The sequence below is a fragment of the Phyllostomus hastatus genome, unplaced genomic scaffold (genome assembly GCF_019186645.2).
Source record: "Phyllostomus hastatus isolate PE091 unplaced genomic scaffold, TTU_PhHast_1.1 phas_contig_17, whole genome shotgun sequence".
NCBI classification, from domain to species: domain Eukaryota; kingdom Metazoa; phylum Chordata; class Mammalia; order Chiroptera; family Phyllostomidae; genus Phyllostomus; species Phyllostomus hastatus.
The window spans coordinates 27839458-27862924 of NW_025333664.1; the positions used below are offsets into that span (position 1 = coordinate 27839458).

General features: G+C 41.0%; 1 protein-coding gene across 2 annotated transcripts in view; it reads right to left on the reverse strand.

The window, feature by feature from the left end:
• HAO1 (hydroxyacid oxidase 1) overlaps positions 1–23467 on the reverse strand; it is a 51969-nt gene that overhangs the window by 25372 nt on the left and 3130 nt on the right. Inside the window, exons 2-3 of one of the 2 annotated variants that reach the window (XM_045833313.1) lie at positions 20997–21148; positions 3110–3365 (exon numbers count right to left, since the gene is read on the reverse strand). In XM_045833313.1, the coding sequence (XP_045689269.1) occupies positions 3110–3365; positions 20997–21148 (408 nt within the window). The remainder of the gene's footprint in view (positions 1–3109; positions 3366–20996; positions 21149–23467) is intronic. The other variant, XM_045833314.1, reaches the window with a different exon arrangement.

Below are 23467 nucleotides of genomic sequence, written 5' to 3' on the forward strand. Positions count from 1 at the left end.
CCTTGGTGGTGCACTGATTTGGGGGAGGAATGTTATGGGCAGAGGGAAGAGTCAGGTCTGAGGCTCTAAGGCACAAGCACGCCCAGCACGGGGACAGAAGAGTAGGGGAGCTGGTGTGGCTCGGGAGACAGAGTGAAGATGAGGATGCTGGGAGATGACGTCAGAGAAGTAATGAGGGGCTCAAAAGCCATTTTTATCGTGAGACCTGGGAAGACAACGGCAGTCTGATCTTTGTGTGTGTGTGTGATCTGTTCTGGGTATCGTGATTAATAATTCATTTCAGGGCTCCAGGAAGCATGTCTCCAAGCAAATCACTGAAAGGTAGGTGTCATGATTTACCTTGTACTTAGCCAATGATTGAAAATTATTTTATTCTCTTTCATATGCCAGTATAGATTTGGCTCTATATCAAATAGCCAAATCTTTACTCAGGGTAAATGAACCATTCCGGTGGGGTACAGAGAAAGAAAAGGCCCCTGCCTCAAAGCCTCTGGAATTGGTCTAGTGAACTGGCTCCATTCCTTGCTTCTTCCACGAGAAGATGAGAACTCTCCTTTCTCCCCCTTCCCTCAGTTTCAGGAACCTCCGTGCCATTCAGAATGTACACACATACATGTGTTTTGCATATAGACCAAGCAGAGACTACCAAACTCCTGAACTCTGGCTGGTCCGCGATGCCAAGAGTCAGAACCCTCCCCCACCCCGGCAGAGGAAGTAGCAAGAGCTGGAAGGAGCCACAGCTTTACAGACTCATTCTCCCCTGGATTTCCTGCCTCCCTTGCCTGCCAAACCTCACTTCTGAAAAGCCCAGCTTCACCTTCTATGAGTCAGGTCAGTTGCAGAAAAGAAACCCGATTTCCTATCACACTGTAACAGATGAGCTTTTCGGTTGTATGTGGCTTCAGGCGGAAGCCTGGGCCTCCCATTAGTGTGCTCTGCCTTCGGCCCCTGAATGTGGGCTGCAGGGAAACCGACCAGAAGGTGCTGGCCTGCCCTGAAGGCTACTAGGAAGAACAAGGCCAGCGGGCGCTCTCAGGGGTGGGGGAGCTGGGCTATGGGGTGTTTCCTGTGTTCCCAGTAATCTGGATGTATTGCTCATTATTTGATCATCTTCAGACGGGAGATGTGACAAGCTGCTGAGCCTGGGCCACTCCTGTGCACATGGACAGCTGAAAAGGGCCTTTGTCTCATAGTCTTTTGGGTCATCTGGGCAGGAGCCCGGGAGCAAAGGCAAAGGGGAAAAAGCAAATCAAGCTTCCGCTCCTGACTGAGTGGCCCTGGCACCAGAGGAGCGAGACATGCCAGCCAGAAGTAACAACTGTGTCATCTCCCCCATCTAAGTAGATACCACTGTGAAGACATTTTGTTATCCAGAGCAAGAAAGTGTTTCTTCAGCTAAAAGAATAATCCTACAGTTAGTGTTATTGTTGTTAGTAGCAGTATCAACAGGAAGGGGGAAAATAGCAGAGTCCAAAGGAAAATAATGTTTCCTGTCAGAAACCTAGAGCAAGAAACTAATTATTTTGGAAAATCTAAAAAATAAGGTAATCAAAATAGAGAAATAATGTGAATGCAGATCTCATTATTAGGGAAATTTGAAGCCATTTAATTTCTGATGAATTTTGGGGGGAAAGCAGGTAGGAATAGGTCAGAGACCTTTTGCTTTTGTTTGGATAACTCTGTATCTGGGATGCAGGAGTCAGGTCTGACTGGGAAAGCACTGTCTCTTTCTGACGTTGGCCATTGAAGCAACCACATGCAGAAACAATACCCTACACTTGCCTGGAGGTAGAGAACATCACACAGCTAGTTTACATATGGCTCAACAGCAAGATTCTATGCACATTAGTTCGTACTCAAAGAGGTGCATACTCAGCGGGGCTGTATGACAGTTACGTGACACACAGAAGTACATACAGACTTATGTGCTAGTTGAGACGCATCCTATTTTATAACATCTGTGGAATTGCTAGCTTCCAGCAACTTCTTGTCCTTGTGTGGAATGCTGATTTTGTTCTGACTCTTGCAGATTTTTGATTTTTTAGAAGTGTTGAATTTCAACGTAGGCAGAAGAACAACAGCCCAGGTAAAATGAGGCCTAGGATCCAAAGCAGTCATCCCTCATCATTTCACATCCTCTCATACAGGCTTGGGAATCTCATCATCAAAGCGTCTTCCATTAAAACTAAGATTTTGATTCCTGTTCAAATGCATTTAGCCTTGAAGGTTATCAGTCACAGATTGGTATGAAAAAGCTTAGGGAAAATTTTGTTGGGAAATGGGGGAAGGAAAAAGCAAAAGGGAAAAGAGGTCTGCAGTTTAGGGAGGTTGGGGTCTTTCTCAGGACACTCTACTGAATTCCCAGTATAACTAAAGATGGTTCTCATCCTAAATCATTACAGGAAAAAAGACAGTTCCTTGCCAATGGACAAGCTGAATGACCTAATAAAACCATCATTGTTCAGTTACAGATTGATAGGCACATTGTTTATGCTAAGATGACCAAGTGAGTGAATAAATGGACGAATGAATGAATGAATGAGCCAGTGAATAAATGACTTAATGTTCATCTACAACTAAAGAGGGATATTGCTCGAAGAAATAGTTGATGAGGGCTCAAGCATGCAGCTTCTTTTGTCTCCACTCTTTAATCTTTCTTCAACTTTCCTATCCATAGTTGTCCCACATACAATAACATATAAAACTATTGCCTGGGCTGTGTTAAATATCTTCTATTCACATGGTAAGTCATACTTTCCAAAGCCTTCAATCCACTATGGTACATGAATTTATTTGACTTTTTTAAGTATAAGGGCAATTTCTATCTCTCCTTTATTTAACTCAAGTATGTGACACCCACAAAAGGGGTGTGATTTGCTGGAAATTATGTGGATATTTGGCAATGAAACTATCTCTAGAATGCAGACCTTGTCATTCCTAGATAAGATCCCTTTCAGTCATACTTTGGGACCAATGTTCTGTGAAAAAACTAATGCCCCAGGCCATACAGTTGGAAAGTGGAGAAAACCTTTGGAGCTGGCTCATGACAAGAGCAAAGAGAATTAGAAAGCCATCTCAGGGGCCCAGGAGATCAGAGACCCATGGTTACCTGAGTTGGGGTGGCAGCTTGAACCTGTTACGCACATCATCGAAGCGGTTGCCCAGGTAGGGGGTGTCTACCGTCACAAATATGGCCTTGTAGCCCATCCGTTCAGCCCTCCGCACTAGCTGCTTGGTGACTTCACGGTCCTTGTAGATGTACAGTTGCAACCAGCGAAGTGCCTCATGACCAGCCTTGGCCACTTCTTCAATTGAGGAGGTGGCCCAAGAACTCAGCATCATGCCAGTTCCCAGGGACTTGCAGGCTGAGGAAGAAGGGGGAAGATCAAGACAAGCCTAGCATTTTCCCATAACAAAGACTTCTGCTATAGCTCAAGACTAAAGACATGTACAAGGGTGATTTGGCAATAAGGAGTCATATCTTCAAATAGTTACAAATAGCATTCCCTTCCACACTCTGTAAATTGATCTCGAAGACAAAAATGAGTCAATTAGCCAAAGGGGTGCCATATGTATGTGAAAAAATTGGGAACCATCTAACCTTAGGGGATTGGTTAAAATATAGTTTATATATAAAATAAAATGTACATTCCATTAAAGATAACTTTTTTGTGGTGGTTAGTTTTATGTTAATTTAGCTAGCCCATGGTAGCCAGGTATTGGCTCAAACATGTCTGAATGTTGCTGTGAAGTAATTTTTTTTAATGAGATTAACATTTAAATCAGTAAACTTTGAGAAAGGCAGATTACTCTCTGTGTGTGGATGGGCTTCATCCAGTCAGTCAAAGGCCTTAAAGAAAAGACTGACCTTCCCAGAGAAAGAGGAAATTCTGTGAGCAGTCTTTCTTAGACTCAAACTGCAGCATCTACTGGAAAGATTTTGTATTGGCCAGGCTCCACAACAGTATGAGCCAATTCCTTAGATCAGGGCATCAAACTCATTGTCACCGGGGGCCACATCAGCTTTGTGGCTGCCTTTAAAGAGCCAAAATAATTTTAGGACTGTATAAATGTAACTACTCCTTAACTGTTAAGGAGCTGAAATTGCATTCAGTCTTTTGAAAGCAACCGTGAGGCGCATGTGGTCCCCAGTGACAATGAGTTTGACATCCTCGCCTTATATAGATAAATAGATGACATTGTATAGTTTTAAGTTTCAAATTTTTTAAATTTTATCTTTAAAAATTTTATTAAAGGTATATTCTACCACTTATGTTGCCTTTAAAAACTTTATAAAATATATACACTAGACATCTCAAGTAAACAGCAGTTTTCCCACATTCTTTTGGGCAAGATATGAAAAAAATGAGCAAATAATGAAAATTGGAATTCTCTAACCACTTGTCTTAGAAAACTTGAAAGAATGTGGGTAAGAATCTTTCCTACAAAAATAGGTGGTACAGTTGGGGTCAGCTTTAGTAGAGGGAGAAATTGATATAATGCTTATATGCAAAGACATAAATAATAAACATAGAGACGATGTGACCCCGGGTCATTCGACTTAACTGTGTGCCCCCATATATCAAGTGAGAGCAAAGTAGCTGTCCAAGTGACACATGGGGCGTTGATGAGAATCAAGTGACGTGCTGCTGAAAAACAACTTTAAGAGGTTAAAAAGTGTCCATGTTTCTCAAACTTTAGTGAACAGACAAATCCCTTGGAGTGTTTATGAAAACACAGATAGCAAAACCCACCCCCCAGAGTTTCTGATTCAGCAGATCTGAGACGGGGCCCAGGAATGCACCTTTGTAACCAGCTCCAGGTAACACTGTTGCTGCTCGTCCTGGACCACAGTTTGACGTCTACTATTCGCATCAACATTTGATAGTAAAACTCTAAATTCAAATGACCATAAAATGGATTTTGTTTTTGATAAATATTAATGTTCCTATGCCTTTGAAGGTGTTTTTGTTTTTTTATCCCTGTTCTTCAGGCCATAGGCTGGATAAAGAAGATCTGAGCTACAGATTATATCTTCTATCTATCACTAATCTGTTCCCTCCAAGTGTTCCTTTGATAATTTCTCATCACTTATGAAATGTTGCCCAGCAAACCACATTTTATTAAGTATTAAAACAGATGCACATCGGGACCACTGTGTGATTTTCATCAAGGTCTGTAAATACGAAAATTAGCTCAGGGCATCCGCTGTTGTTTGGAAGGAATGCCAGGGGGCATTGGTAGTTTGGGTCAGAATCCCCTAACCAACAATTTCCCACAGAGAAGTTATATCCTGAAGAGGATGTGATGTAACAAAAGTCACACAGAGGTGGGCCGCAGAGTGGGAGAACCCAGCACATCTGACCACTTCTCCAGAGCAATGATCTTTCTAGAACTCCCAGATGCCCAAAATTCTCCCCTGATATCAAGCATAGATAAATGCATTCCCCCAATCCTTCAGGGTCATGACAACCGAGAAAGCAGGTTTGCCACATGCCCGAGGGACACTACCACACTGCCAGCTCTGGGAAGGCATGGAAATGGAAACCAATGGGCAAGGCCTGTCACACACTGTAAGAGCAGAGTGGCTACACAAAATGGTTCAGCTAAAAAAAGCACCAAATGACAGGATGCCACTTGTAATTTACACAAAGGCATCAGCAGCTCTGCTAAAAATAATTTAAAATCTTCAAAAAGATCTTTAATTTATAAAAAGTATCTACAGACATTCCATACAGATCATTAAAATCCTACAAACCAATGCATGAAAAATATTGACATCACCTGAACCATGATGCTTGCATGTCAGTGCTCACAAACATTTTGCCCCAAACTCCTGCAATATCTGCCCAAGGCCAGTCCAGGCATCTATTTTCAGAGTCTCTTGGCTCAAGTACCAGTGGCTCCTGATGTTATTGGTACTGTGTGTTTTCCAATGATTAAATCATCAGAGCTGAAAGTTTGATTTGGGGCCCCCCAAAATCCTGAGTTAGCAGTTGTTTCCAGTTGTGGACATTCAGCAAATATTTAGTGATTTGGTGAATTTAATGAGACTCCCTCCCTGGATTATGGGGGAATATCAGAGTCAGTGCAGACGTATTATGAACTGAGGTTAAGATATTACTCCCAGAAGAGAACAGGAGCGAAACTTAGAAGCATCCACACTGTTTGGAACATATAATACTCATCACTGTGATCACCATTTACTTGTGATTATTTGCTGTGATCAAGGAAAATCATTGATGAATTACATCCATTGTTTTCAACACTGATTTATGTTAGAATGAAATAAGGGAGCCTGGGGTTTTCAAGAACCGTTCAGAAAGGCTATCATAAATTCACCTAGTTCCACTAAGGACAGATCTGGGGTTAAGTTGGTGCATACCAGAATAACAATGCTGCTTGTGAAAATACTGAAATACTTCCATTCTAACTGGTAAGTAACCATGGCTCTAAAGTAAACAATTCCCCTTCCGAGTCCCTTCTAAGTGCCATCACTCCAGTCCCTTGGCAAGGAATCCCCGGCTCCCTCCCCCAATCCAGAAATTTAAAGGTTAATGCCTGGCAGAGCTGGGGGCATCCAGAGCCCTGTGAGAGCTCTAGAAACAGCATCTGAGACTCTCAAGTGACCTAGCACAGTCAGACTTTGTTAAGAAGCTCTGATCAGAGTCATGCTAGTCTAGTGCTTGAAAGCACAATGTTTTTGAAATCTGTTTTCTCTCCCTAATTCATTTTCCACAATGAAACTCTGACCTGCTGCTCTGAAGAGCAGCAACTTCCAGATTTTATTTTACAAAGGACAGGGGTCAGCTTGCATAGATAGAGACCTGCTTCCAACTCCTGGGTAGTAACAGAAGACTGTGGTGCAAGTTGCACTTTTGCAACTCCTGGCAAAGTGGAAATTACCTCTGAGGTGATAATGCTATAAAGGCCAGGCCTGCTCATGATGAAGGTCCATAGTGTGAATCTAAGTCTAAGAATCTTGGCTAACACACCCAGGAGGCTGCGTCTTCAAGTAAACACTGATTCCACATGACGGGACACTACTCTTACTTCCACTCACCCCCTTTATCATCCCTGACACATATCTTCTGGGATGGACACTTAAACTTTCAATGCTCTAAGTCAGTTTCAACCTTTTTCACCTCTTGGCACACATAAACCAACGGCTAAAATTTACCAGCACACCAAAAACGATACTTTTTGCCAATCGGAGAAAAAATAGGAATAATTTTGATTCATTCACACCAGATGGCCACTGTTGTGTTAGTTGTCATTTTTTTTTAATTTAATAATTGAAGGGGAAAGAGATCAGTGCCTCTAACTAGTCAGGTATTGCAGGTTTCAAAAATACTAGTGGCATGTTGGTTGAAAATCACTACTCTAGATGATATATTCAGACTATATTTGACATCTCTTTCTCTTTTTTATTTACAGGTTACATTAATACATTATACCACTGATATTTTAAAATGCCTTAACATACACACATGCACTAAAAGAGACACAAGTAAGTTCTTAGGCATTGAGTCATTAAAGACGATGCCATATGCATAACCTAGGAAACAATATCTGTATCTCAGAAAGACAACAGGACATAGTGCATTGAGGGTCAGAAGGCCTGGGCTACAGCCCCAGCCTGGCCACCCACAGCGCACAGTTCATCTGCAAAATAGCGGCAAGTGCAGGGGCTGCCCTGTCCACCCAGAGGATCACTGGATAGTCCACTGAGACAATGTTTGTGAACATTTTCTGTGTAAACTCTAAGGTCATGCATTGTTAAAGGGTTAAGTGAGAGAATACCTAACATTATTTAGGAAAAGAAGTTCTACATAGCTTTTTAAATTTTCTTCATTTTGCCAAGACCTGGGTTTCTTAACATCATTATTCATAATCTCCATGCTCAGCTTTCCTCTGCAATGCTTTTGATGCTCAAGACACCCACTCCTCTTTTCTCCTGCACATAAGGTGTAAAATGTGCATGGCCCTAAGGAAGAAAATGATTAAAGGACAGAGCAATTTTCTCCAGGCCAAGGAACTCCCTGCTAGGCCCTCTATATGATGAGAATATTAAAGATGATTCCTACATTCCCAGGGTGCACTTCACTTTGAAAAGCCAGGAGTAAACAACAGCAAATAATCTGAGAGATGCAGCAGAAATATGCTTTCACCCCACCCCGACCTCTAATTTGTCTACAGATTCCATGGTGGGAACAGCAAGTAGATCTTAAGGGCTGTCAGTATTTGCTTAATCCAGCTGTCAAACAATAATACCTGGAAGAAAATAATTAAGTTTTTACTGTATTCTCTTGTTTCTCTACTCTTTCATTTCCCTGCTGGGGCACTTGCACTTCATAGGTGACACCACAGACCCAAAGGCAAGTGCAGCAGAAGGCAATGGTGAAACCATTGCTGCATGTGGTTTTCTTTTCTTACGTTCCCTTTTTCCTTTTGTCTTACTTTGAAAACCCTGTGGGCAGAGTCCAAAATGAAGCAAGAGAGAGCACTGAAAAATGAGAACCCCAGGTCACAAAGTACTCAAATGGTTACTGGGGAAGAGCAGAGGACAAGTAAGCCATTGGCGCATGTCTGCAGTAGCTGAGCAGGGCTGCTGAGGACAGGACATAGTGGACATCACTCACTCATTCATAGGGTCTCAGGAGTTGGAGTTGACTCAGTAGCAGCTGACACACATTCTGCCATTTGTAATACAAGTGTAAGTATAATTATATAGAAATAAATGTGATCAATGTCATTGTTAACCCTCACCCACGACACCTATTGCCCCACCACCATGAAACAGGCTACGCGCTAGTGGAAAATGTTGGTGCATTCTGTTTAACAGAACAAACATTACCCTCAGACCACTCACAATAAAGTTTCTTATTAGAGTTACATCACATGCCCTAGGGTGGGAAATGCTCAAGGGTCTGCAATGAGCTGGCTGAAGACTGAGCGCAGTTCAGCATGCCCAAACTACCATTCATTAGAGAGTTAACTCAATTTCCTATGCTATGGAACTTGAAATCCACTACAGAGGTTTATATCAACTCATATTAGATATAAATGCAGCCACCTCTGGGGTTGATGTAAATCCTAAACTCCAGTGTACAGTGATTGAAATGGACTAGAGCTTTGCAAAACAGCATGAGCTGGTAGAATCTTCCCTATGGCTAAGAAATGCAATGTGCTTCTAGACTTTGGTAGGGTTTTGCTTTACCTCAGGCCTTAATGAAAATGTTTATTTCTGATCCAGGTAATCTGGATGTGGAGGAGCGAAGACAGGAAATCTATTATGGACTTAAGTTTTAGGGGGCTGGACACTAAGCTTAACTGTCCCAGTTCTTTGAAAACCACTTTGTACACATCTACACATCTATCTCATTTATCTAGAGTCTACTTCTTACTTCCTGCAACATTTTAGGCAGCTGTCCTGAAATCAGCTGGCTCTCAGAAGATCTTAGAGAGTCTTCAAATGGGAATGCCATTCATTCTACATTTAACAGTTTCATCTTTGAGGGTTTGAATTACGCCTTTTCTCAGGAAGCACCAGGAACTTTCATTTCAGACTCTTTCCAGTGCTTCTCAAGTTTTGATATGCATAGGAATTACATGGGGATGTTGATAAAATTCAGATTCTGACACAGTAAGCCTGGGATGGGACTTGAGAGTTTGCATTTCTAACAAGCTCTCCAATGGTATTCACGCTTCTGTTCATGGAGGATACTTTGAGAACAAAGTAGATATTTTCATTTGCAAGGCTTCATCCAAGTTCATGGGAGGTATCTGATGGTCCAGGTAAGATAGGACATTATAGAAAAAGGAGGAGTGGGTGGTGGTGGCGGAGGCAGTGGCTGGTGCATGGCTTTTCAATCACCAGTCACATCCTGCTGATGGATGTGTCTTTTCTCTCCACTGGCATCCCTATGGAGGGAGGCACAGATACATGTGCCACACTCTCTTATGTGTTCATCTCTTACTAGTTTTAAAGTCAAGGTATTAAATTGAACTATAGTAATAGCCCTTCAGCATACTTAACCATCATCAGATGTATTTTATAAGCTTGCTTGTCTAGGATTAGCCCAGTTCCCTAGCTTTTAGATTAGAAGCAAAAATAAATGACAAAATAAAAGTAAAATGGCAGAAGATGAGAAAGAAGAGAGGTTACTCAAAGCTGAGACGGCACAATTTACCAATTGTAAAATTGCTTCCAAATGTTTAATGTCAGGTTTACACATATAAAGAAGATGCTGAGTCATCAAGTAAAACTAAAGTTTGCCATGCTATGATTGATGAGGAAGGGGGTTGTGATACATTTGAGGATGATGTTCATCCGCAGCCATGATGACAACACCAAACAAAGGAAAACATAAAACCTTAGGTATCAACGGGAGTAAATGTCTATTATGTGGAACATTGATTCATGTGGGACAACCACACACCCAGATTAGGGCAGAACAATGAAGCAATGTGCTACTTTGGGTTCAGATGATTCCTTTGAAAATAGCTCTCCTTTATGGGAAAGGTGAGTTAAGTTTCCCAAATTATGTGTTTGAAGGAAAAAGGGTAATATCATCAAAGGGCCTCAAGTTTTTTTAAAGTACATTTGATTAAAAAGCTCCTGCAAAATTTAGTCATCAAAACAGCTGTGCTGAAACTTTGTTAAGAAAATGCACTTTGTCATCTGCACAGGAAGTCATTATATAATGGTGAAAATATGCAATGACAAAGTACCAAGTGGTTGTGTGGTTCCCAACTCAGGGTCTGACACACTGTCGTGTTTGCATCAACATGCACCCTCACATCCACTGAGTGTACCAACCTTTCTTTGCACAGGAACTACCATTACACAGGTTTATTAAAGACACAATTAACATTGTCCTGTGAATGTCTAAAATTACCATTGAGATTACTTAGAAAAAGAATGTTCTGAAGTTAGTGATCTAAGAAAAGAACAAAACTTCCACTAAAATTATGCTTGCAATACTTAGAAGTGGTCAAACAAATCTTAATTTACTATTTAGGAAACTCAGTCAATTTAAACACTGCCAGGAAAGGACAGGAAACCCGATTTCATCTTTCCTATACCTTCATCACAGTCCGTTGACTGAGTTTGGGCAGTAAAATCACGAGTGATCACTCTGTCACTATATGGTAAGAACTCTTTTTCACTGTATGGAAATATTTTTGAGGAAAAGTTAGTTCCAATGACAACTTAGTCCCTCCCTCCTTGCTTCCTCTTCATCTCTGTGCAGAACTCTGCAACAGAATAAAACAGTAGCTGCATTGCACTGATTCCCAAGTTATTACCCCGTCATTGTATCGACTTGTCAGGTTTGGGCATAGCTGGCAGATGGAGACCACCCCATACTAAGATGCCATTTCAAAATTGTTGTGAGGGTTATCAGCTCTGCACACGACGATGTCCATCGCCTCCCTCAACTGAACAGCCTCTGTGTTGGGATACACAGATGAGCCTCTGACTTCTCAAAGTCACGCTTTGTCATCAGGCACACTAATAATCCCAGAAGAAGCAATTTTATCCCCTCCAGAAAGCTGCCCAATAGCTCAAGTTAGGGTACAAAATCTTCAAAATCATATCTTGCGACATTGGTCTTTAACATTGCTAAAGTCTAATTTTTAATAGCTATTTAAACCTTGAATCTATAATTTTTGAAAAAATTTAGATATTAATTATATACTTTATATAAAATGTATATGCATAATATATAAAGAAGTCTATAATCTTTTAATATATACATGTACATGTGTGCAGGAGTGTTCCACTGAGTTTTGATTGTTGGCAAAAAAGGTTAAAAACAAATCAGCTGAAGTAATTTAAAAATGAAGATGAGAAAAGGTGTGAATCAATGTTCTTTAATACAATATCGCAGAGGTATTTCCTGCCAAATGTTTAACTGATGTAATTTGGACAAAGTTTTCTCCATTAGTCCCTCCTTACTTTTGTTTCTCAGTAAAAACTGATAAAAAATGAACAGAGACAAATAACGGAGTCCAGCTGGAAAACAAAGCAGATCCAACCCCGCCTTAACCACTGACCAGCTCTAGACCTCCGGCAAGGGCCTGCTTTCCCTCCACGTCTAGTGAGGGGAATGATGAATGATGATCGTTTTGCAGGGCTATTGTGAGGATTAATGATAGGAACGTGAAGTCCAAGCTTCTGGTGCATAAGATACTCCCTTCAGAAAGCGAAAGTTTCACTTAAAGCAAATCTGGTGTTTTTCCTGGATTTAGGGAAAATTGAGAATAACGGGGATATTTTCCTCGTAGTTATGCTGAAATGTATATCTACTAGGTCACCTAGTACATCACATAAATATATAAATCAATAAAGCTTTCAAAAATACATCGTTTGGGTCTGGAGCAAAGGAAATGACAATTTTTCTTGCTGAATGGTCTTTCACTCAATGTTAGGGTTGATCACTTAATCTCGGAAAATCCAGAAAATTCAACAGCTAAAGCTCTCACCTACACCCTAATTCCGTTCACTGGGGTCTGTATGGCTCTTTGTGTTTCTCCGCAATCCGCTCCACCTGCACCTTAATAGGTGGTCAAGTCAGAGCTGAGTCCCAAAACTTCACTTTGGAATGTTCTAGCCTTTTAGGCTCAAAAAGAAAGTGTTTAGATTTAATGGTTTTATGGCCCATCAAATCCTGTGTGGTAGCCTCTAATTGCATCCAGGGGCAGGAATTTCTTTTAAAAATCTTTTTTTTTTCTTTTGACAGTTTAATAAGAATTTGCTAATACGCTGAGCATTCCTGGAACACGTCAGGTGGGCTGGATTTCTCTGTATTTGAGGTCCCAGCGCTCCCTCCTGTGGCGTTCGTCTGTATGGCAGGTTAGAAGCAACGGGACTAATGCCTGTTTATTTAATCCCTTTTTTTCCCTCTTGCTTTTTGCCTTTCCATATTTAAATGGAGCAAAAGAGCTAATGTAGCTCCTAAGATGGTGAAATACAACTTATTACAGCCACTGTGCACAAAACCAGAGGGAATTCCATGATAATGTCCTAAAAGCCTCAGTGAGCATTTATTAATTGGTTCCTTAAGAAGTCAGAGATGCTCTACTTGTCTTGCAAGATGGAAACTTAACCTAAAGACACCACCTATCTTATATGCTACTAGCATTTATGTTTATTACTGCTATTTTCTTCAATATGTTAAATACTTGTAGAAATGATTTTGTAATCATCCCTGAAGTTTATATAAAAAATCAAAAACCAGCTTAGTTTCAAATGAGTGTGCCATTATAAGTACAAGAATTTATATGACTGCTTAAATATAATGATTGTCAATTACCAAACTGTTGACTGGATCACTTAATGCAATAAATCTCTGAGTCACGATACAGTGCACGCCAAACTGCAGTCCACTTAGTGCTTTCCAGCTGGCTTCCTTCTATCTTAACAGTTAAGACAGAAGGAAAATTCTTGTTAAATTTTTGTTTGTTTAAAATTCAAGCCCCTTTATTTATGTTTCTGAAATCTATACAAGACTCGTATTTCCTAATGAGTTTCGTATACTTTGGTTTTGTAGCATCCTTTCAAAACTAAAGGGATAAAACTATAAAAACAGAACATTTGCAGTTAATATTCCAAGACTATGGCATAGAGCTTGTCTTAGGGTTCTTGCTGCCATTAACACCGTTTGGAAGTAGCAGTAACTGACCACAATATTATTGACAGCGTTGTGTATGTGAACCATAACCTTGAGCAAAGTATTCAACCTTTGCAAGCTGCAGTTTTCACATCCTCAGGAGTTGGAGAAACAGCTTTGGGCTCACACGTGTTTGGATGGTGCTCAGGGGTAGATGAGTTAATAAATTCAAATTGCCTGGCACACATCTATTGTTATCATTATTTTCCACAAGACTTTGAAGTATCTCTTTTTAAATTTATATAGCATTTATTAAACACCTATTTGTGTTTTCAGGAAGATCCAGTGATAAATGCCTATCTCCTTGTTCCCCTCTATTCCAGAAATGCAGCTATGAGAAAGGAAAATCAGGCACACAAGAGCTCTCTCCATGACCTGTGTTCTCCAGGGTGTAAGAGGCAGAAGATAGAGATGGGATTTCAAAAAACTAAGAAAGGTCAGTTCTCTACTTTGAATGTTCTTATAACTATGCACACTGGGCTTTGGCCACTTGGCACCCTTATATACAACTCAACAATTGTGTTGAGGGAAACAGGTTTTTATTAATAGGCTTCCAAACTTGGGGGTGCTGAGAGCACTCCTGCTCTGAGCCTTTCTCTTTCATGAGACCCAGAACTTCTCCTGCTCCCAAAAGGCTGCAAGCCAACACCATGCCCAGAAGTTCCCCATTTCCTTATCTCTCCTTAAGCCAGTCACACAAACAGACCTCCATCCTCTCTGGCATGTGCACTAGTGGGTTGCAGAGTCATCATCCTCTTGCAGCAAAACCGTGTGCCATGTTACACTGGATCATAGTGTCCCACAGGCTGGAGCCCAGGAAGGCACATGTCCCAGTGTAGGACCCTGTCTCCAGGAGTGGACTTCCATCCTCCGCAGGGTCTAAGCTGCTGATGGGCCCAGCATCTCCTGGTCCCACAAGTCTTCCCATCCATGCAGGGAGCAGGGCCAGAGGCCCAGAATGTCCAAATGCCAAAAGTCCAGAAAGAGAGCTTGCACCAAGCTCCAAAGCAAGAGAGAGATTTCTCCATACCAAGCACCCATACCAGAAGCACAAGCAAGCGAGAGAGTGAGTGCCCTCAGAAGAGAGCCTTTCTGCCCTTTGCTTTTAAAAGGCCCTCCTGAAATCCCACATGTGCAGGAAGACAGTGGTAGTGCCGGGTTTTCTTGTGGTGCATCAGTGCCTGTCATTTTTGTCAGCTCCCCAGTGTTTTTGACTCTCTTTCAGCAGCCATCTATAGTCAGGGCAAAAGGTTCCCAGCCACGCAGAGGTGCACATGCATCTGTCAGTCCAGTCGGGCATCCAGCCCCCCACAGCTCATGCAGGTGCTGTATGAGCTTCCCCGACCCCCTCCCACTCCCCCCTGTTCTGCTGTGTCACTAGTGGCTCCACCAGCGCAAGTTCTCACAGTCATATTTTCTTTGTGTACAGTTTGCCCCTGGCAGTAGCTTCTTCCTTCCACAGCCCTTCCCTTCAGGAAGGCACAGGGCTGTGTTACCTGCCTTTGTTCTGAAATGTGCTGTGAGTACTGTGCCTTCTGGTCCTTTGGCACCTTTCTGCCCCTTCTGCATTTCTGCAGAATTGGGGGAGCTCCCCTAGTTTTCAGGGATCTCCCCTGTTTTCCAGGGACCTCTGCTCCACACTACTCCATTACAATCTCTCTTTATGTATTTGATAAAATTTTAAATGGGCACAAAACTAATACATACAGAATAAAAATTATAAAGATCATCTACTCCTCTTGGGAACTTTCTGTTTTTGTTTTTTGAGTTTTCTCATTGTAAAGGGTTGTTTTGTTTTGATTTTAATCCTCTCCCAAGGATACAGTCATTGATTTTAAAGAGAGAGGGAGAGAGAGAAATAGCAATGTGAAAGAGGTGACATGAATCAGCTGCCTCCCGCATGCGCCCTGACCAGGGATCGAACACACAACCTATTTGGTATAGGGACAACACTCCAACTAACTCAGCCACCCAGCCAGGGCTCATTGTGGAGTTTTTTTCCTTTGCTTTTGTCTTAGCAGCAGAACTTTTTCTTTAAAGAACTGTTTGTTTGAACTGCAACATACAACGTAGGTGGAACCTAACTTTTCTGAGATCCTTGGGTACAACCCCAGGCTCCTTTGAACACGGTAAGCAGCTCACTTTATCAATGAGGAAACAAGGTAATCCTAGAGAGTGCAGAGGACCCGTCACAAGAAGTGAAGCTAGTTAGTGGTGAATTTTCACATAAATCAGATGTTCCAGCCCGGCCAGACAGCCCAAGGGACAGTTGTAGCCCACAAAAGTATTTGCTTTGGCCCACACATTGTTGCCCCAATTTTGATTTATGCGCCAACATTTAAAAACTAGGAGATTGCACATAAAAGTCAAGATTTCTAGCTTCTCTTAAAATTGTGAAGATTGGCAGCCCCACATCCTCACTCCTCCTTGGAGCACCAGTTAGCTGGCACCAAGCCAGGGCTGCCCCCTGTGGATGGAACCTGGAATCTCAGGTTTGCTGGTCTCCAGCAGGGAGCTTGCATTGTTGTTTCCAGAACTTCCTTTCTCTTTGGGTATTTACATTACCAGCCTGGCCCTTAAGACCATTTTTTGAAGTTTAACAAACTCCATTTTCCTGCATAAAGTTTAACTAACAAAAATGTCTTCAGCAAAGTAAAAAGAGCCATTTTCGCTCCCATGAAGTCATAAATGGAGTGTACTTTTCTAAAAGTGTTTTTCATGTGTAGGAACGAAAGATACAGGGAACTCTGAACTCTGAGCAGAAAATAAAACTCTGAGGGAAAGCTTTTGGGAAGCTTTCCCTAGCATTAATCTCGTGTAACCCTCACAAGAACCCCTAAAGGTAAGAGTCTTATTCAGTTAGGGCTGCCATATATAGCAAATAAACATATAGGACACACAATTATAATGATTTGTTGTTTATCTGAAATTCACATGTTCGTCGCCACTTTGAAAATGAAAAACAAAAAAGAGTCACTCATTGGCCCCCGCACAACCACACAGCCGTGTGAGAAAGTGGAGCTCTGTTGCCAGTTCATACCACGGATGTGCCCGCAGTGGCAAGAAGAAAGGCCAGGAGCCCCTGAGTCAGCGCCCTGTGAAGATGAGATTGTGATACCATGGCAATGTCCAGACCTTTCTGGAAGCCCACTTTAATTATTCAGGCCAGACCATTTTCTGGGGATTTTAAATAAACCCCACCAATACTTACCAACCAGGCTGAAAGGAATACTTTCTCCAGAGAGAATTGCTCACTAACCCCAATCTCTTGAACTTGGCCCCAACTTCTTCTCACTAGGGGCCAAGGCCCTAAAAACAGGAAACCTTAATGTGGGACCAGATCATTAAGAGATTGGAGGAAAAAAAGTCCTCTAAACAATTTCCATAGATTTCACAATTTCCGCAAGGATCAGGCTTGCTTGAGAGGATTTCCATATTTTGAAACAATAAAGTAAATCAAATATCAGCTGCATAATGCCATGCCAATTTTTCTGAGTTTTGAGAAAAGAAAGTAATCTCTTCCTTAAATTTGCTTGGGGCTATATATAACCTTGAGGTAGCCTCCGCCTTGGTTTGCATCCTTCCTGAAGCCAACAAGGAGACAAATACATGAGCAAGTCTTTAATCTGGGAATCAGCACAAGGTAAATTGATGGAGTAGGAAAGTGAGAGGCATGGGAAGGTAGTCAGCCAAGTGGGAGTTAGCGAGGAGGTAATTTCTGAGGGCAGTGGGGGCTCAGTCCCACTGGGAGCCCTGGGCAACAACGTTAGAAGCATGTCAGTGATCCCGATCAAAGAGAAATGGGGCATTGCTAAAACTCCTGTGCATCATCAGCTGAGGGGTCCCTCCCACTCACCCACTCCCAACCCACCCATCCTGATGTTTGTCATTCTGCCGCCAGAGAAAATAGCAGGCAAAAAGCTGCAGGTTCTGATACAAATGGTAAGTAACAGGGGCTTATATCCCAGGCACCAAGGCACACACCCTTTCCTTCCAAGGCACCTATCCATCCCACAGCCAAAACATGCCAACCAAGGAGCACTCTTTGTGATGAGCTGATTGCCACTGGCTTTCAGGATTAGTCTCAATACTAAATAAACCATCAACCCAGAGGTGGTCACTGGAATATAGAAGAAAACTTAAGGATGTTTAAACCCTGGAGGGAGAGTTCTGCTACAAATCTACTACAACTCCAGAATGTAAACTGTGATGTCACTGCCCAGACAGACACCTGACCTGGAACAGATTCTCCAGGGCACTTTCATTGCCAATTGCTGTGTTCTCGTAGCACCCCACCTTGGTTCTGCCAGATCCACCTCATCCAGGGTCTGTCAAGTGTCTCACTCTCCTGGGGGACCTGCTTGGCAGGCTCTTCAGGTGATAAAATAATTACTTTTAGGAGATTGTAACTGACAGATAAATGGGCTTCCCCTCACGACATTTGATGGGATATTTCTGGAAATTCAAGGTTAAGAGCCCAGATCCGAGAGCCAGGCGGCCTGGTCTGAATCTTAGGCCAGGGTTGTTATATGTGACTCTGGGCAAGCTGCTTATCTGCTGTGTAAAATGGGCTTCATCATAACACTACTTCTTCAGGCTGTTCAAAGGATTCAGTGTTTTAATACTTGTATTTAGAATAGTGCCTGGAATGTGCTACTTACTTTATAAGTGTTTGATCAAGAAATGTAAAGGAATAATACAATAGGTATTTAATAGTGCCTCATGGTCAGGGCCAGGAGGAAATAATGTTAGATAAAATAGTCTAACCCAGGCTATCGTATTGTACTTTTGAGGTAAGTTTTCTTCTCATTTTTCTTTCCACCTGACCAACAGTAAGGAGCACAGACCTTGGACCCACTGGAAGGGAGGTGGAGAGTAAGTCCTGTTATTTCCTAGCTACAAAAACCCGCTTTCTCTAGGACTCTAGCTCTTTGCCCACACAATGGGCACAGGGACCCCTGTCACATATTAAATAAAGTAACACATATACAAGTGATCGCAGGCTCTCGGGTGTTTTACAAAGTGAGTCCTGCTGACTGCCTTCTTTTACTTCCTCTATTTCTTTTTCATTCTCTTCATGGTCCTGTCTCCATTTTTCTTACCTCTTATACAGTCAGTTTTTATTGTTTTCCTCTTACAAAATAATTTAAAGGAAATTTTATAAGTATAGACCAAAAATAGGAAGAATATAAAGTCAGGAATAATCCATCAGTCGTCATATATAAACAGTCGTGAAGACTAGCCTGCTTCTTAATCTTTAAAAATAAGTGCATTTTAGCATCTTCCTAGTCTTTGTAACTGATTTTAGAAATTTCTTATATTTTCACTTCACAACACTATACTCTGTCTACAATATGATTTTTAAATTGTTTATCCCATTTTTAATGCACCCTCTTTTTTGCAACCTACTTCCAGTTATGGGACATTTGTATGTACTTTTTCCAAATTCCCTCCTATTAAAAATAACAGAGTTATGAAGATCCTTGGAGAAATGTCTTTCCTCAAAATCATTACTATTTCCTTGGAATTCTTAGAAGAGAATTCACATCATCACAGAGAATTTACATTCTTAAAATGTTGATACACAGTGCCAAATTTTCTAGAATGATGATTTCACTGTATCCTCTTGTCAACAGTATTTAAAAAATACACATTTTTCCTTCTAACCTCATCAAACTGTATTTTTTATTGACTGATTTTAGAGAGAGAGGAAATTAAAGAGAGAAAGGGAAACATCTATTTGTGGTTCCAGTTATTTGTGCATTTGTTTGTTGCTTCTTGTGTGTGCCCTGACCAGGGATTAAACCCACAACCTTGGTGAATTGGGACGACACTCTAACCAACTGAGCTACCCAGCCAGGGTCAGACTGCATGATCTTAAAATAATAATTTGATGTTCAGAAGATATACTATGATCATAATTTAATTTATTTATTTGTGAAATTGAACAATTTTCATGTTTATTGGTCATTTTAATTGGCCATTTTATTGCCCATTTATGAATTTCTTATTTATGTCTCTTTTCATCAATTTTGTGGTATATGTTATTCTATTTTACAAATATAAGGGCTCTCTGCACAAAAAGGACATGAATGAACCCTTTGCAGTGTCTTATTTTTTTATTTTTTATAAGTTGGTGTTTTGTTGTCATTTTTAAATAAAAATTTTAGATCATGGAAGTTTCATGTTCTTATGTGGATTTATTTGCTTTGGTTTTAATGGTTGTTGTCTATGGCATGATTGGGAAGGCCTCTACTATCCCAACTTTAAATAGACCTCCACCTAGTATCCCCCTTCCCTTTTTCTTCTCCCTTCTCGAATTTCAGGGTCACCGTAGGCAAATGTCTGGGGCCCCAAGGCCTCTTGTCTGTGGGTGGTCCTAGAATTACAAAAAGTCCCGGGCTCTGACCCCAGTGCAGACTCACTGGCTCGAGCTGATACCCCTGGCAGAATTCTGTGGAAGCCATTTCAAGAATGGAAATGAATCCACAAGATCCTTAATTCTCAGAACTAAAATGCTTTAAAATAGTATTCAGTTGCAGCTCTTTGGGCCTGAAGTACCTGCCCTGCTTAGATTCAAAAGAAGTCAGATAGACTTCATTCCAAACTATGAATTTCTGAAGCAGAACGTAGGGAGATTAATCATTGTGCATAACTTCTCAATGTTCACAGTTTCTGGAGGAGTGGGAAGTTAGTAAATTAGCCCTAATAAGAAATTTCTTTACATCATCTTTGAATTTCTCATCCCTCCTTTCTCCTAAGGCAGCTGGAAATACTCTATTGGGAATATAACCTATCAGTTTTAAAAAAATCATGATCCAAAATCATGACAGGTTGCTGAATTTGTTTTTCCTTTGTGAGAATCTCATGGGTTTGGGGGAAGCAGGAAGGGCTTTGAAATAAGGTAGCCATGGGGTTAAATCCCATGTGTGCCACTACCTAGCTGTATGACCCCAGGTGAGTCAATTTCTCAGGCCTCCCTTTTCTAAGATGTTGATACTAATACTCACAATCTAATTAAAAGTTATTGAGCCACTACTGTGTGCCAGACACTGTTTCAAGCACTTCATATTGTATGTGCAACCCGAGGAGGTTTGTACTGTTTTTACCCTCATTCGACACCTGATAAAACCAGAGCCACACTGTTCGAAAACAGAGTTGCAGAATGGGCAAGGCCAGGCCTTTGGATGGCGTAGCCAAAGGGCTTATTTCCACTGGCTGTGAAAACATCCAGGGAAGTGTCTGTACCATGCACACAGGGAAGGGAGTCACTACACGTTAGTCCTCTTCTGTCCCTTTGGGTGAGAACCTTCTTCCTACCTCGCACAGTTGCAAGCTCCCCATCCACGTGAGCCATGCACTGCATGGCTGTAGCCCCAGCGCATATTGGCATACTGACTCTCTGGCCTAAAACAGAAGTCGACAGGTCTACCTCAGCAACGTTCCGGAGCATCCGTGGGTAGAGCTTCCATCTAGAGTTTAAGGGGAAACAAAGTTTTAGAATTTCAAAAGCATAATTAGAGTTTTGACGTTACATTTTAGTTAAAAAGAGAAAATTTTCTTCTATTTTTCCCACCAAGCAAATTACTTTACAGAGCTAAAGGAAAAATGGAACAGAGCTAAAGGAACAATTTGAATGTTTGTTAAGATAGTTAGCAATAAGATAATAATGAATTTCTCAAGCCATTATTCAAAGTGAGGTATATTTAACATACAGTAGAGTTCACCTATTTGAGTGTAAAGTTTTCTGAGCTTTGACAAATGCATACAGTCCTATACCTGCTAAAACAATCAAGATCTAGAACAGTTTACTGTCCTGAAAAGTGTCTCCATCAGCCTTTGTAGTGAAGCTCTCCCCGACAACTCCCCTGATAACCATCAATCTGCGGGGGGCAGGGGGTTGTGCCTATAGTTTTATTTTGCAAGAATGTCATGTAAATGGAATCATACAGTATGTAGGCATGTAAGTCTGCTTTCTTCGACTAAGCATAATGCATCTGAGATTCATCCATGTTGCTACAAGCATCAGTAGATTGTTCCCTTTGGTTGCTGAAGAGTATTCAGTGGTAATAAGGTAGCAGAGGTTATTTACCCATTCCCCTGATAAGAGACATTTAGGAGGTTTCCAATTTGGTACAATTACAAATAAAGTCACATTTCACTTAGAACATTACCTTAGTTTTTTGTGTGTGAACGTAGAGTGTTCATTTCACTTCCTCCAAACCATTTGAAGATGGTATACAGAGGAACTGCCTCAGGCAGTTCCTTTTAAAATTATAATGTTTTCATTTTTCAAAATCCTTAAGCTGAATTCTGTATGCATTGAAGTATAATAATAAGGGAAGACAATTTTTTTCAATGTAAAATTGAGTCTTTTCTTCAAAAATGTTATTTGGCAAAGATTGGAGTTTTTCACTTAAAAAAATTTCGACAACTGAACATTATCTTAAATGCCTTTTCCTGCAATTGTTTTGGGTTACAGTAAAAATACCAAAACCAAAACCCAAAACTTCACTAGCAAAATTTACAGGAGAGCTAGTTCTCTTTCCTCTCAGCAAAATTTGTACCTCCTGTTTGTTGGGAATCATTTTGCTCCTCGTTTGTAACTGATGTGAGCAGAAGAAAATGCAGCCCTGTTCTAATGAGCATTGAGACAATAAACCTTGAGGACACACACATACATACCTATCCAGCACTTAGTTTTCATTACCGAGCTTTAACTCTGCTTCCAGAATATCAAGGTTTTTAGTTAATGTAGTGAAATGTGATTTGGTAATGGAGTAACCAAAATAAATAGAACCTCCAAAGTCTTAAGTGAAGCCCACTTCCTGTAGCGGAAGCAGAAATTCTGCCTTCACGTTGCTTTGAGCAATAGCTAACAGTCTGTAATCTAACCCTTCCCCACATAATGAAGTAAAAACATCCAGCTGCTGAGAAGCGTAATAAAGAAATTTTACTGTGTGATTTCTTTGCAATTCCTTTGAACATCATAATCGTCATTATTTTCCAGCACACCACATGCTCGGCTGCTGGAAGTCTTTTCTTCTCCCCTGACCCTAACTGCCTGATTCTTTTATCTCCATTTTGAAGGGGGCAAGGCAGAAGCTTTAAGGAGAGTTTTTATTACCAATCACTGCTAAGTGTATTATTAGAATGAAAGAAAAAGATTTTAATAGCAGCCATTGAAGTGTAGGTCTTGGGAGACATTAATATTTACTTAGGGCTAAGGAAACAATTGAAGCTTTTATGAAAAACACACACAGAACTGCAGGGTATCAGCTGTATGCATATGTGTGTATGTGCCTGTGGCAGAGGGACATTTTTAAATGTCCAATTCCCACTTAACCCAAGGTTCAATTCCATCTCAGGCTGTAGCTTTACACTTGTCCACACGGTGGCGCAGTCACTTTAACTGTGTGGTCCAGCTTTCCTACACATCTTGTTTTGTTCAGAGGATGACATTAGATAGACTTATCAGCGAATGCACAAAATGCAATTCCTAGACAAAATTAGACAAAAAGCAATAGAGTGGGAAAATGTATGTTCTCTAAAAAGCCCTCCACATTTTGATATTTTCCAAAGAGCAATTACAAGTAACTTTGTCAGATATTTTCAGTAACTTTCTAAGCCCCATCCAACTCCATCCCCAATTTAAGTGATTTTTTTACCCCAAATCATACATAAAATAGGAGTTGACTATAACTGTGGACTGTGCTCTTCTGAGACCTCCGCTTTGGGAAAGGATATGAAGATTAACAAAACAATTGAACAAATTTAATAATAAACCATTT